The sequence below is a fragment of the Volvox carteri genome (assembly GCF_000143455.1).
Source record: "Volvox carteri f. nagariensis unplaced genomic scaffold VOLCAscaffold_31, whole genome shotgun sequence".
Lineage (NCBI taxonomy): Eukaryota > Viridiplantae > Chlorophyta > Chlorophyceae > Chlamydomonadales > Volvocaceae > Volvox > Volvox carteri.
The window spans coordinates 1,095,441-1,109,610 of record NW_003307574.1 but is presented as its reverse complement, the minus strand read 5'-3'; the positions used below and the strand labels follow the sequence as shown (position 1 = coordinate 1,109,610).

Sequence of the window (14,170 nt, the reverse complement as noted above, 5' to 3'; positions counted from 1 at the left end):
CCCACCTCTCTTCCCTCCCGCTGTGCGTTTACCGCCCTCCTTTCAAACCCTCCCGGGAGCTAACGCCAGAACTCTCCTGTCTCGTGGAAAGAGGGTGAGGGAAAAGAGTGAGAGGCGTCAATGGCGACAAAAGCCCACCACCTTACCCGGCGAATGTCCGTGGGGTCACGTCAATGTAATATATATATGTATGTATGTATATACGTATATATACATATATATACGTAATTATATATACATATATATACGTAATCACATCTGGGAATTCCCCTCTGCCTCGGTCGGTCGTGGGGGTCTTGGCACCGGGTTTTGCTCCCCTTACCTCCCCTATCGGGCCCCACTGCCCCCACTGCCCCACTCCCCCTGGTTTCAGGTTCCGGCTGTGGCGGATACGGCGTTGGTGGACGCCACGGGCTGCGGAAACGCCTTCTGCGGGGGCTTCCTGGCGGCACTGTACCGCGGCGGCGGCGGGAACGGTAGCGGTAGCGGTAACGGCGATGACGCATGCGGCAACACTGGCGATCAGGCAGACGGAGTCGGTGACACCAGCACACAAGGAGGGTCCCCAGAGGCGGCTGTAGCGACCGCGGCAGCTGGTTTGGAGGTAGCAGGACGGGTCGATGCTGCCGGTTGCGCACCGAGTGAGGGTGAAGGGCAGGAAGGGCTGCCGCCGCCCTGGGTTCGAACTGGCGACCTGAGGCTGGCCGGGGCTTGGGGCTGTGTGGCGGCGAGCTTTATGGCGGAAGAACGCGGCGTGCCGCTGAAGCGCGTGGCGGAGTTGCAGGTATGCGGGGTGTCTGCTGTCGTTGTGCCTTCTGATTGCCCCGCTCTCCTTAAGATGCACCTTTCGGCCGGCGTAGTATAATAGAAATAGTATCATCCCACCATGTTCGGATTTGGGGGATTTGGGTTGTGGTGGGGGGTGCGAGGGTTGGGGAGGGAAGGCGTTCCAATTGCGATGGTGCCTTGTGGCTGAGAGTTTGGGGTGCTGGAGAGTATGGTGGCAAGGGGCTAGGTTGGAGACCTGAGGACGACCTGTATAGCTGGGCTGGCGGGAGCTAGGAGACGGGCATGTGTTTCGTGGACGAACAGTATTGCCTAGTGCTAGGGTATGACTTCGCTGTTCGTAGGCATGCACAGTGCTGCGTAACGTTTGGGACTTGTGGCGCGACATCGCAGTTGTCTTTTTTATGCCGCTGGTGGGATTTGGATGCTATTTTAACTTGCAGTTCATGACTGGGGTTAGCTTACCTCAATGAAAACTGGTTACGCAAATCTCTTTGAGCTAACTTGTCCTCCTTGCGTTGCAGGACAAAGCAAACGCACGGCTGAAAGCTTTGTTACCCCGAGTTCAACGTGTACAGCTAAGGACTGCTTTCAGCAGGGGCACTTCTTGCAAGGTCATCGCGGAACTGCCGTCCCAAGGGACATGCGCACGCTTGTGCAAACAGTTGAAACCAGCCACGTGCCACTTGACATTTCATAAGTTCCGTTCATCCTCTGGACGTTTATCCTTTCGCCGCGGGATATGTGTATGAGACTGCCGAGGTTGTAGGTATTTCGTCTCTAGATCAAACTCGTCTTTTTTAATGGCGTCGTTTTCCGTTATTAGCTTAGATTGCTCCTCTGCGGAGGTATGTGTTTCACCTTTCGTAGTCATTATGTGTGTGCTGGTAAATTTTGGCATGATTGTACGGTTTGACGAGCGGGTTGGTGTAACCTAAAGCTCTTCCTAATACATTCATGGCCCCTTTGACCATGTGCCGCATGATGTGCAAATTACTTTCTGGATAGAAGTGTTTGATCCTCTGATGCTGTCCTTCTTACTGAAAGGTTGCTTTCGCAAGGCATCGGCGCAGTGACCCTCCTTCAGAGGTGTTATCTGTTTGGCTGACTTTTCCTGGTGCAACAGCTCTGCTGTAGTTCATAATGTACGATCCGCTGCCTAAGTCAACGTGAGTTCCATCGGCACTGCATCAAGAGGGTATGGACCTCTCCAACACGCTGTGGCTTTGCTTCATCTGCGCTGGATTGACCTGTATCCGCAACATTATATCCCAACGCTTGGGGGCCGATGGACGCGGGTAAGGGTGGCGTGTGTCGGCGAGTCGGCGAATGTTGGTGCGGAACTTCAGCGACTTTCATTTTGTTCCCAGCAGAACTGCATACTTCAATGTTGTTGCTATTCTCTCACCTCATGGATGCGGATTCTGTGCACGGCTTACTGCCGCCATTATCCGGCTTACCCTGCAGGCTAAAGCGATCTATGGCGAGGCTTGCACGGAAATGTTATGTAAAACAGCGCCCGGAGACCTCTGCACCAGCGCTGTTAACTGCGTTGGATTCGCAGTCGTCCCTGTCGTCACCGATAAGCGATACACGTGACAGTGCATCTTCACGCAACAGTGTAAGCGGTTGCACTTATGACTGTTGTCCTGGAGGTAGCAATGCTTCTTGCCCAGGCGGCGCGTCATGCAGCATGTTCGGGGCAACTTGCGACTCTACAGTTTGCAGTGTTGCGGACAGCGCCTCAAGCAGTCACAGCAGCCTGCAGGGAGAAAGCGATGAAGAAAGCGATCGTAGATGCGTTGCGAGCAGTGCCGACTGCAGTGACGATGAGCGTTCAGTTCATGCTTTGGGATGCTCTACCAGTTGCAGCAGCAGCACGACGCTCTCTCCACGAATGGGATTGCATTCTCTGTCCTCGCGGCCGCTTCGGCCGGCCATCCGCCTGCCAAGCAGCTCCGGTCTCTCGCAGCCGACGCGGTTAGGGGAGTCACGAAAGAGTGTCACGTTTGACGCTGGCGGCACCGTCATCTGCTCACCGCCGACGGAGGAAACCCTTTGCTTGCTGGCTGCTGGCACCCCAACCCTATCGATCTCGGCTTCCCTTTCCTCCTCCAGCCGTGCCTCTGGCGATGCACTAGCCAGGGTACCCACTGTTGACACAGAGGTGTCGCAGCGCCATACGAAGGCTGCCTCTGCCGCCTACGATCGGTCATTTGGTCGCACCGCCGCCACCTCTGCCACTGCGTCGACTTTGCAAGAAGCTCAAACACCTAGGCCCCGTGCCCGAGTGACTGTCAGCCAGCCAGGTGTCCCTTTGCAACGCACCGCTGCATCGGCGCAGCTGTTACGGGCAGTGACAGTTGCCGGCACGTCACCCTCCAATCATTTACCAACTTACATGGACTCAGCGCACACGACGGCGCTTGCCCGCGCTGCAGCGGGCCGCCGGCGGGTTAGGGCTGCATTGGAAGAAGCCAGGAATCGCCATTTCCATCTGGGTCAGAGCTCGCAGACCCTAGTAACTGGTTGGTCCCATGCAACACATGTTCCAAACCCCAACCAGCAGCTCCAGATTACAGCAGCAAATCAGACGGACTGCCTTGAGGAGTCGTTTAGTATCCGTGGGCATCTGGGTCAGGAGGGCCGGTCAGGTTACCCATCCACTGAGAAGCTGCGGCCCACCAGGTTGCCGAACCTGCCGCTGGCGTCTGGTGACCTAGATATCCTGTCCGTTGGTTATGCCGCCGCCGCTAACAAAGGATGTAGTAGCACGCCCTCTACCGCTGCCGTCACCGTTGCCATCGCCACTGGTGCCAGAGCTCATGCTGATCAGGATGGGGCTGCCACAGTGGTTGCTGCCAGTGCAACACCTTCGTCTGCTTTGGCTGTGTTGAGATCAAACGGCCACTATATGAAAGGGGAGCAGCAGCACCACGCTGAGACAGCCTCGGCGACGGATAGCAGTCAACCAACATCAATAGCAACGAGAGCCGTAGCAAGGGCAGCTATAAATGCTTACCTGCCTGCATGCAAGGAGTCACACAGCAGCTGGTCCACCTGGTTGGTCAGGTTGAATGGGCGAGGTGCCGCCTCGTTGAGCCAATTTGCACCAGCGGAGAGGTTGCGACTGGCGGAAGCGGTGGCGAAGCAGTCTCACCCGTCTGTTAGCAAGATAACGGCAGGGCACTAATAGCGGTGTTGATGATGGAGAGGGCGATGCTGCCGGTATGCCTATTGTGACAGACTATGCTGGTATGGTGCTTGGACTATTTGAGCCGCTTTGTGCGGCATCGACGGCGTGGCGAGCTCACGAGCTTGCTGTCCGAAGGCCGAACACTTGGTTCCTCGCCGCAGCACAACTATTCAGCGTTTGGTTGGTCAAATTTGTCAGCGAGAGGAGTCAGTAATGAAGGCTAGTCGACCTAGGCGTTCCGTTGCCAGGTTGAATTCCTGAGAAGGTGTGGCATACAGGGCATGACCCCCCTTCGGATTTGTTGAGTGTGTGATGGTAAACCTTTTCGTATTAAGCGTGTCGCTTCGCCAGCCGAGTCCACTGGTATATGCTGGATTCATTTTTTATTGCTGCTTATATTGGGCAGCTACTTGTGATGCTGATGCAACAGCATCTGCCGTTTTTCCGTCGCCAACATTGGGTTCCCTTACGCTTCATAAAGTGCCATCCCCGATGTAGCGTACAGGTTTGGTCGTCGAGGAAGGATTACGGGGCAATCAAACAACAGTTAAGCCTGTCGTTTGAAGTCTGATGCTGCCCCCACGGCGACCGGGACCAGCGTCAAGCAAAGTAGACGTGCTTCGTTCTGGCGGCTTCAAAACTCGCCAGGAGTGTCTCAGGCTCTAGATCTCAGGACGTCGGGTTTGGAGGCCTTATGTTTGTGTTAAGGCTCGTGTGGCGTGCAAATCCTGTTCTGGCAGACAGTTCCTGATTAAGGGCGCTTGATTGCTCTAATTATGGGTTTGTGTCAGTGTGCGTGTCCGTGTGCTTTCTACATGAATGTTCGTGTTTGCAGTTACGTGGATGTGTTTTGTGCAGCGCATGGTCTATCGAGCGCAGCGACGGTGTGTAGTGGCGTTTCCGACCTGGCTGGTGAATCCCGCTACAATTCCAGTCCGGTGGGCGAAACTGTTTTGTGAGCACACAGTTCGTCTTTGCTTTCGGCGGGCATATCGCGAAAGCGGCATTTTTTTTAATTGCGTGTGCTACTTATGGTGCCTAGCCCGGATTGCGTAAATTTAATACAGGCGTTTATTCTGTCTAGTGCAAAAGATAACACGTAATTTCAGCGCCGGTTTCTGGTGTGGTTGACCTCGCCTCTGCACGTTTGCGCACATACATTGTGCTACGTGTGTGTGCGAGTTGTTTTAGATGTTTGAATGTATGCATGTCCGTATGTTTCGTGTATGCGTTTGGTGCATACTGCGCCTGTGTTTTGCAGGAGTTTGCACGGCACTGCTAAAATTGTTTTGGGCAATGTGTTCTTGCTCGTGTTGCCTGTCGGTTTTAAACATACGCTTTGTGTAGTGTGATGGCTGGCAGGGGTTTTTATGTGTACGCTCTGAAAAGCTGTTGTGTATTGCATTGCGACAATGAACGTGTGCGAATAGACGGCGACCAAATACAACAAAAGTTGGTTTACCAAGCACATGTAGCACATGTAATTGGGTTTTGTTGCATTGAGATTCTTTGTGGTTGTGTAAGCCGTCGATGAGGAGGACAAACGAGACAAAATCTTCAACATCATCTACGTTTTTAGCATGGCATAGCAGTACACGCAAACCTTCGCTTACCCACAAATGAAAAAACGCCTTACAACCTACTAACCGCCGGACCAAAATCCTGAGAAACCCAGAACCCTAAGTACAGAACACAAAAAAGTGTTGTTTCAAGCCGTGCATTTATCTTGCAAACATTCACCACAGCTCACGAGTACCACATACCTCCCCCACCACATACCCAAATTTCCCTTGCGCCGTTCATCCACGCAGCACTCGCGCGAGCATACACACGCACAAGCACATACACAACGTTACACCCCCGGGAGTTCCCATTGTCCAAATAACGCAGCGACTGCTGGGACGCGGCTGCCCCTCTCCCAGCTCAGCTGCACGCAATCAAACACTCACCACAGAACGGTACGACGAGGTTACGACAAGCACGACAACATAAGATGGCGCACCAAGTCCACATTAGTCTTCCAACACCCACGCCCTCCTCCCCTGCCCACGCCACGCATACTCGTCCCGCCCTCCTCCCACTTGTCATATCACAAGCCGGGTCGGGTGGGCCGGGCCCGCACCCACACTTTCCCGCAAGACGGCTGGGGGCCCACATGTTTGAAGGTAGGGCAGCTGCACCCGCTGCAGCCGGCCGCGGGTCATTTGGTAAAAGGAGAAGTGTTCCCGGCCCGACCTGACATAAGCCCCTCTCCGATAGGCACAAGCCTGTCCGGCTTAGCGCGCTTCACCTAAACCTGCCAGAATGACCGCCGTCAACTCCTCACAACTATGCACCTTCTGCACCTATCTGCCTTGTTTGTCAATCTGCCTGGTTCACCTGTCCATCCGTCTGTCCTGTAGAGGTGTAATCTTGAAAGGCTTGATAATATGGGATACATTCCAGCACAAGGACAGGGACGGGGGAACGCGTTACTTGACCTTGGGAGCCACGGCATCAGATTTGGTGGTGCCACGCTCCGGGGGGCCCAGGTCTCGGAACTGCAATAGGGAAGCGGAGGTGAGTGACCCATGGGTCAGTGGGGGTGTTGGATTGGGGTTTGGGTATGGGAAGGTGTTCGGGGCACGGGACATTCAAGTGTATAAAAGCATGAGAGACGTTAGCTGCTGTTGCCGCCGACATCGCTATTCCGGACGTATTCCCACCCGAACTTTCCCGCACGCATCCTTCCCGCTCGCACTTCCAGACCTCTCAACCGCCGTACCTGCCAACCGTGGGGTTGACGGTGCTATCCGTCATTTGCTGTGCCTGGCTGCTGAGATCGAAGGTCTGCTAGGAGCGGGGCGCGCCCGTGCGCGATCTTGCATCTATCCTTTCAAATATTTATAAGGCAAGGCTGTGTGCCTATGTGCGCAGGCTGCGTATGCGAGAAATGTGCAAAGTAGGCAACGGTGCTTTATTTTGTCACCGGAACGGATCCAAAGGCTGGCTCTCGTCGTAACCTAGCGTGGCGGTGACGAGGACTGCCGTGGCTGTACGGTGCGTCGGCTTTTCGCCAGTCAGGCGGCTACCTGCTTTTGTGCTACCAAGGGGTTTTTGCATGGTGGAGTATGTATTGAAAAATCGCGACTTAAAACGGCGCTATAACCGACGGATGCGCAAAGTCCCGCAAACCCTTTTTTTTCCAGTATGAAGCCGCGGTTCGGCTCCGTCCGTTACATGGTTGGGTCAGATTTGAGCACCGGCAATCCTTGATGCTCACTGTAACAAGATAATTTAGTAATACGTCTACGATCCACGTAGGTGGGAGCTGTCAAGTCAAACAGCGTGGCTCATGGTGTACTGTCCCAAGTCGTATGGATAGATGGTCAGCGTCCTTTGGAGTTACTTTGTATGATTGCAGGCTCAGGTCGTCAGCAAGGCCTCGAAACAGCAAATAGTGGAGATGACGAAAGCCAGTAAAGCTAAGCCGTCTTCCTGCTGTCTGCAGTTGTTTGGTCATCCTGCAGGCCCACTAGTAGTACGTAAGTGGTGTACCTTACGGCACATCGTCGCAAAGACCCCACCCAAGTTTTAGAAGTTTACAGCGTCATGAAGACCAGGCAACATTGTATGGCGTTTGCGCTTGCCTGGCACTCGGATCCTTCCAAGAAAGTTCGTATCTTCCCGAGTTCAATTTCGCGTTCGCGCGGCTTTGACCGGCCGCAAAATCGCTAACGATGCGCTGCCATGTCCGACCGCACGCAGCGGTAGAACAGGATTGTCCAAGCGCCCTCCTGTCCCCCCATTTCGCTCTGTGCCGCTTTGCGCCTCGCAGCGCGTATATGCTTTGACCGTCGTTATCTGTCACCAAGGGCAAGGAGAGGGCACCTCTAAAGAGTACACGCAAGTTATTCGTATCAAGTCAGCAGCAGGAGCGATACTAATATCACGCCGAGAAACTAGATTACAAGTTCAAGGCGCAAAGCCACATCAGAACCAACTGTGCATCTCGAGGGTCCTATCAGGTTCTCATCCATTTCCCCCTCCACCACGCATCGGTGCATATATAATTTAAAACAAACACAAACACGCGCACGCGCTGAAACCGTCGCAACTCCCCACTTCTACCGCTCGCATCATCAGCATCAGCATCATCATCAGCAGCAGCAACATCTTCAACGACTGCAGCCGCAGCGGTGCCCCACTCCACCCTCACTCGTTGGCCTCCACAGCTTCTTTCTCTCTTCCTCTTTCGACACCATTACCCCCGGCTTCCCACCACCATCTCTCCCCATCATGCCACGTGATATGACTGGTACGGGGCGCTACCCCCCGCAGCCTCGCCACCCCGCCCTCGCCTTCTACTCGGCAGTGCGGATGGGCGACCCCGAGCTGCTGACCAGGATTATGCAGGTACGTGCCGTACACCGTACATTACCCGGCTCCGCCAACGCATCGCACCAGGATCATTTGGTAAGGTGCTTTTGGCCTTTAAAGGAGGAGGAGGAGGAGGGGCATAGGCGGGCGGGAGTCGTCAATGGCCCCCATCCGCAAGCAGTGGAGTCCAGGGAAGGAGGACAGAGACCTCCAGTCGAAGACCCCTCTCCACCAACTAGAAACGTGTTACCTTTTATATTACACACGCATGGAAATGTGTAGCAGCTGCGTAAAAAGAAAGAAACACACGAGCCTGTGGAACTCAGGTAAAAATCGCCGCCCAAGGTGGGGGCAAAGGAAGCATCATGAGAGGCTCACCCCACCACAGCGGCTGCGGTGGTGGCGGTGGTGGTGATGGGGGGGGTGGCTGTGGTGGTGGTGGCGGTGGCCCCTCATGACCTGCTGCGGCTCTCGCCTGGCTATCCGCCTCACAAAGTCCACTCAGCTCAACGAAGTTGGTGTAACTTTAAACCACTAAAGATCTACCATCCCCACACCACTCCATTGCCGTATATATACCCGTCCGGAGACCCAGGTGGATCCGTACTTCGTCACCCAGGACAACGGTGCGGGTGCGCCCATCCACTTCGCAGTGACCTATCGCCAGTTGGACATGGTAGGTGTGTGTGTTGGGGGGGGTTGAGGGGGGTAGAGGGGGGGGCCCGGCTGGCGGTTCTGGATCTGAGGTGGCCTATGATGGGGCCGGGGGGGTCCAGGAGGGTTGAGGGTCGGGGAGCGGAGGGAAGCGGAAGAAGAAGCAGAGGGGTTTGAGGGGGGGGCCCTGAGCTTGAAGACTTATTATATTTTCCACTTCCGTCGTTTTAACCACCAATGCCAACCGCCAACCGCCAACCCCTTTCCCGCCACTCCCCCCAGGTGCACCACTTACTCAACCTGGGCGCCTCCGTCAACCAACGCGACCCCCGGGGTTTTACCCCCCTCCACCGGGCCGCCCACCTGGCCCACCTGGACGGCTACCTAGAGATGTACGAGTACCTGCTGGTACGGCATGGTGTACGGCAAGGCTTGACTATATGTTCTGGATGGGATGGGGCAAGAGTTGCATTGTCAGCAGGGATTCATTCTCCTTCCAACCGCCCATCCACCCCAAACACATCCCTCCCCCCCCTACCCCTCTACCCCCCTACCCCGTGTCCTGCGACCCTTCCCAGGTACAGGGGGCCCCGCTTTTTAGGCTTCCCTCTCTCTGGCCAGCCCCTCGCCTGTCCGTCTGTCTGTCTGTCTGTCCATCCATCCAAAAACCTACATCTTGCCTCGCTGCCGGACCCTCACCCCACTCACTTTCCCGCAAAACACACTTACACGCACTTTGCACCCGTACCCGTGCACTTAGTCCCGAGGGGCCGATCCCGCCATTCTGACGGAGGATTACGACAGCTATCTAGATCCGGGAGCCAAGACGCCGCAGCAGGTGGCCGTGGATGACCCACGGGTCAGGGCCGCATTACAGGTGAGCCGAGCTAACGCCAGGGAGGGCGGCTTGTGTGGTGCTGGAATGACTGGGGTGACGCCACACGAGTCGCAGCTGAGGATTACCCACCGGCTTCAGGGTGATGACGGTCCGTGCGTCAGCAGCATATCTGGAGAGGAGCAAAGGGAGAGGGGCAGAAACAGGTGGCGCTCTGAGAGCCATTTCTCATTACCGCAAGACTATTTTTTTCTGTTTGGGTGTCTGTCTGAAAAATGGATGGCTCCGAAACCCTCTGCACCAGACTGCTCCGGGCCTTATGGCCCCTTAACTTCACATGGAGCCACGGAAGGCAACCGAATACTTAACCGATGCCGTACGTCCTCGTATACAGACGCACATCCTTCCTATCCTGATCTCCCTCAGCCTTCTTTTTCCCAACAGGCACTTGAGGACAAGTATGCCTCCGTACCGAAGGTACGACAAGTCTGTACGACATATGTCATACAGTAATGCCTGTGCAGTTTTGCGCGGATGTGCTTGCGGAGGGATGACGTGTAGGTCTGTAGCGCACAACCCTTTGAGAAATCCGCATCTGGAACCCCTTGGTGGTGTGAAGGGGTGTAGGGGAATGGCGACAGCGGGGCCTGAGACAGGGGAACAAGGGGGAGGGGGAAACGACATCACAATTGAAGCGCAAACGTCCAGCGGGAAGTGGGTTTAGACCCCCCCGCGGTTGCGTCCGAATCCACTACTGGGAAAGAGGGAGAGCATTTAGGAGGGGGGGGAAATAGCATGGAGAATAAGTGGTAAAAACGGGGGAAGGGGGTTGCAGTAAAAGTGGGGAAAGTGAAGAAAGGGAGAGGCGGGAAGGAGGGGTCCAGACAGCTCCCCCGAACGGAAGAATATCACCCCCACAGCTCACAACAGCTCATAGAGCCAACCACAAGTCCAACATGCTCCATGGGGTTTCACGGACGGGCCCCGCATTCGTACGGAACCTGTGACATACGGACCGATCGATAACATGTACGTGCCGTACACGCATACACACACGCACACACGCACACACAGGCCCCACGTGCGCATCCTGACCTGGGCGACTGGTGGACGCTGTACGACTACGGCCCCGAGATTGTGGGCGCCTGGCCCCACAATTATGTGCATCCCTACCCTGAGGAAGCGGCGCGGCGGCGTGCCAAGGTGAGTGTACGACATGCGTCAGCGTGCGGCTGTTGCGCGGTACTAGCGCCTGGCACGTTGTGAACTAAGTGTCTTGGTGGTTTGGGTGGGTTTGAGTGGATGATGTGTACCCACGGGGTGGGCTTCGCTTGCGGTGTAACATGCATGGCAGCCTGCGTGCCTGTGTTTTAGTCCTCTGGAGGGTATATGAATATTAATTATTACAATATACATATATATATATATATATATATATATATATATATTGGGCAGGTGGCTGGCAGAGGTTAAGGCCTGACTTCTGCTCCCGGAGTGTCCGGGTACAAACCCGCCTGCCGATCCCTCGGTGTGTGAGGGGTGTTGAGTTGGGAGGTTGGCCCCCATCTCATGGACGGTGTAGAACGTGAGAATAGCAGTTCGCGAGCTGACCAGGAACTAAGTTGTGGCGCCGTTGATCCGCTAGATTTGGTTGGATGCTGGTGGTGAGTTGCTGAACCCAACGAATACATTCTGAAGTCGGATGGGGTGAATGGATTAGGGTGCAACTCTCGCAGGGGAGAGCAGGGAACTGCCTCCAAGGTAAAGGGGGCCGCTGGTGAAGCTATACCACCCTGTAACAACATCAACATCATATACTATTATGTATATTATAATATATGATGTAATATATGCGTGTTACAACTTGAGTTGCGATACTCTCCGAATATATAAAATATAATATTCAATATATGGTCAGCTGCTTTGTTGGGAGAATGCTGAGCGCAGGCGGGGCGAGGGTGCGGGGGGAGCCCCTCCTAGGGTTCACCGCACCCACACCACGGCAAGGTAGTCGACAAGGTAGTCGTAACCCTACCACCATCACCCCCCGCCATCATCTCTCGTATCCTTATCCGTACGCCCGTACGAATGCCGTACAAATGCCGCACGAATGACATACGAATGCCGTACAAATGCCGTACGTACGATGGTCCTCCTCAGGCGGAGAAGCGCTCCCAGCGCGAAGCTCGTAGGGAGAAGAGGGCGGCGTTCCTGTCTAGCCTGGAAGCAGGTAAGGTGCCTGGGAGGTGTTGGGAGGTGGGGGTGGATGGGGGGTGGGGGATTGGGGGTGTTCTGGTTGGGGTGCGGCTAGGGGGTGGGGGCTCCATCGCCACCACCATCTCTACCACCGTCATCACCACCGCCACCACCAACACCACCAACACCACCGCCATCTCCACCACCGTCACCACCGCCATCTCCACCACCGTCACCACCAACACCACCACCATCACCACCATCACCACCACCACCACCGCCATCACCGCCATCACCATCACCACCACCATACAGACCGGCGATATCCCGTCTGTCCTCATCTCACCCCCATTTCCCCCCTCCGAGCCCAGGTGGCGACGGCAGCGAAGTTCTCGGGTCGTACGGCAGCCCAGCTCAGGCGTCGTCCGTGGCGGCCGCCGTACCACCACCACCACCACTTCCCGTCGCTACCAATCGTGTCGTTTTCCTGTTCCCGGGGCAGGTACGACAATCGATTTTTTGAGTGCTGTCGGAATCGGGTCTTGAACTTATCAAGGACGTATTGCTAGGTGCCCTGTACAAGGCCTTTGCATATATGTCGTGTCTGAACTAGTCTACTATGCATGCATAAGTGATGAAGCTGCATTTGGAGGCCCGTGTGTGGGTGTGGGTTCATTTCTTAACCCAACCCTCGTATTCCTTAAAGTGACATTTTCTCGACTCAAATCCCCTAACTGCCAACCCCCAACCGCCAACCGCTACAGGGCTCCCAAGCCGTTGGTATGCTCTCCGCCGCCGCCAACCTGCCTGCCGTGGCGGCCATGTTGAATACCGCACGCCAGGTGCTGGGGTACGACTTGTTGGAGATCTGTACGAAAGGTACGACATCTGTACGACACTCTGTTGTGGCCTGCTGTGGCCTTTTACCGACCATCTATATCAATATTGCCACTCGTTTCATGCGGGTGGTGCTATTCCTGAACTTTCTCTTCCCCTCCCCTTCCCCACACACCCACATACATACATGCACACACATCCGCATACATACATACATCCGCATAGGGCCGCAATCCGTTCTGGACGACACAAAGGTGGCTCAGCCGGCGTTGTTTGTGGCGGGTCTTGCGGCGGTTGAGCTGCTGCGGCAGAGTGACCCGCGGGTCGTTGACAGCTGCAGCGCGTGTGCTGGACTGAGCCTCGGCGAGTACACAGCACTGGTGTTCGCGGGGGCCCTGAGCTTCGAGGAGGGCCTGCGGGTGAGGGGGTCTCAGGGGCCCGGGGTGGGGGGGAGGGGGGGGACACGGCTTTTGGAATCCTCGAACGCCAATCGTGTGTTTCCCCTCTGTGTGTGTGTGTGTGTGTGTGTATTTCAATCAAAGCCTTCCTAATGCACAATTGCACTTGACACACACACACACACACATAAACACACACTCGTGGATCGTCTTTCCACCTCCCCCTCCCCCTCCCCCTCCCCCCCGCTCCGCAGGTGGTCAAGGCGCGTGGAGAGGCCATGGCCGCAGCCGCAGCCGCCGCCCCCCCCGGCAGCGGTCTGCGGCCCCACGGCATGTTGAGTGTGGTGGGTCTGCCGGACAGCGACCTCTCACGGCTGGCTGAGGAGGCGGAGGCCGGCGGGGCACCTGGCAGCGTGTGCCGCATCGCTAACTACCTCTTCCCACAGGTCGGTCGGTCATTCCGTGGGGCATTGTACGGCGTACGGCGGTACGGCGCTTGTGCACATGCATGCGCAGCTGTACGTTCTTATGCGGATATGTTGCTTTTTTTGGATTTTTTGGCGGGAAGGATTTGAAGGTTTGTAGATACGTGCAGTACACGGGCGGTTTGGGCGGCACACTTCCTACCGCACTCCAACAGCCCCCCCCCCCGCCTTACTTCGCACCCTAGCTCTTATTTCCGTTTTCGTCTGCTCTCCGTCTTGTCCTATACGTACACATCCATCCCTTCTATCCCCTATCCCCCTCGTAGTTTACTCCCTTCCCCTCTTCCCCCTTCCCCTCTTCCCCCTCCCCCTCCCCGACTGGTCAGTTCTGCTACCGTACTGTACATCTGCCGCAGCACTCTTTCCTTGGCAGCAGCTTCACTCGTTCACGTGGTTCGTCATTTTCCCCTCCCTCCCCCCNNNC

At 55.7% G+C, this 14,170-nt stretch overlaps 1 protein-coding gene across 1 annotated transcript in view; it reads left to right on the top strand.

The window, feature by feature from the left end:
• The window catches only part of VOLCADRAFT_105651 (uncharacterized protein), a gene marked incomplete at both ends in the record, with an annotated part of 33,133 nt that overhangs the window by 2,512 nt on the left and 16,451 nt on the right, over nucleotides 1–14,170 (top strand). The window contains 20 exons of the mRNA XM_002952696.1: nucleotides 374–784; nucleotides 1,984–2,084; nucleotides 2,905–3,241; nucleotides 3,356–3,435; nucleotides 5,794–5,940; nucleotides 6,385–6,541; nucleotides 6,729–6,809; nucleotides 7,800–7,885; nucleotides 8,197–8,377; nucleotides 8,931–9,017; nucleotides 9,278–9,403; nucleotides 9,756–9,872; nucleotides 10,275–10,307; nucleotides 10,905–11,033; nucleotides 11,991–12,060; nucleotides 12,398–12,528; nucleotides 12,791–12,905; nucleotides 13,089–13,282; nucleotides 13,516–13,707; nucleotides 14,073–14,139. Of these exons, the coding sequence (XP_002952742.1) occupies nucleotides 374–784; nucleotides 1,984–2,084; nucleotides 2,905–3,241; nucleotides 3,356–3,435; nucleotides 5,794–5,940; nucleotides 6,385–6,541; nucleotides 6,729–6,809; nucleotides 7,800–7,885; nucleotides 8,197–8,377; nucleotides 8,931–9,017; nucleotides 9,278–9,403; nucleotides 9,756–9,872; nucleotides 10,275–10,307; nucleotides 10,905–11,033; nucleotides 11,991–12,060; nucleotides 12,398–12,528; nucleotides 12,791–12,905; nucleotides 13,089–13,282; nucleotides 13,516–13,707; nucleotides 14,073–14,139 (2,842 nt within the window). The remainder of the gene's footprint in view (nucleotides 1–373; nucleotides 785–1,983; nucleotides 2,085–2,904; nucleotides 3,242–3,355; nucleotides 3,436–5,793; nucleotides 5,941–6,384; nucleotides 6,542–6,728; nucleotides 6,810–7,799; nucleotides 7,886–8,196; nucleotides 8,378–8,930; nucleotides 9,018–9,277; nucleotides 9,404–9,755; nucleotides 9,873–10,274; nucleotides 10,308–10,904; nucleotides 11,034–11,990; nucleotides 12,061–12,397; nucleotides 12,529–12,790; nucleotides 12,906–13,088; nucleotides 13,283–13,515; nucleotides 13,708–14,072; nucleotides 14,140–14,170) is intronic.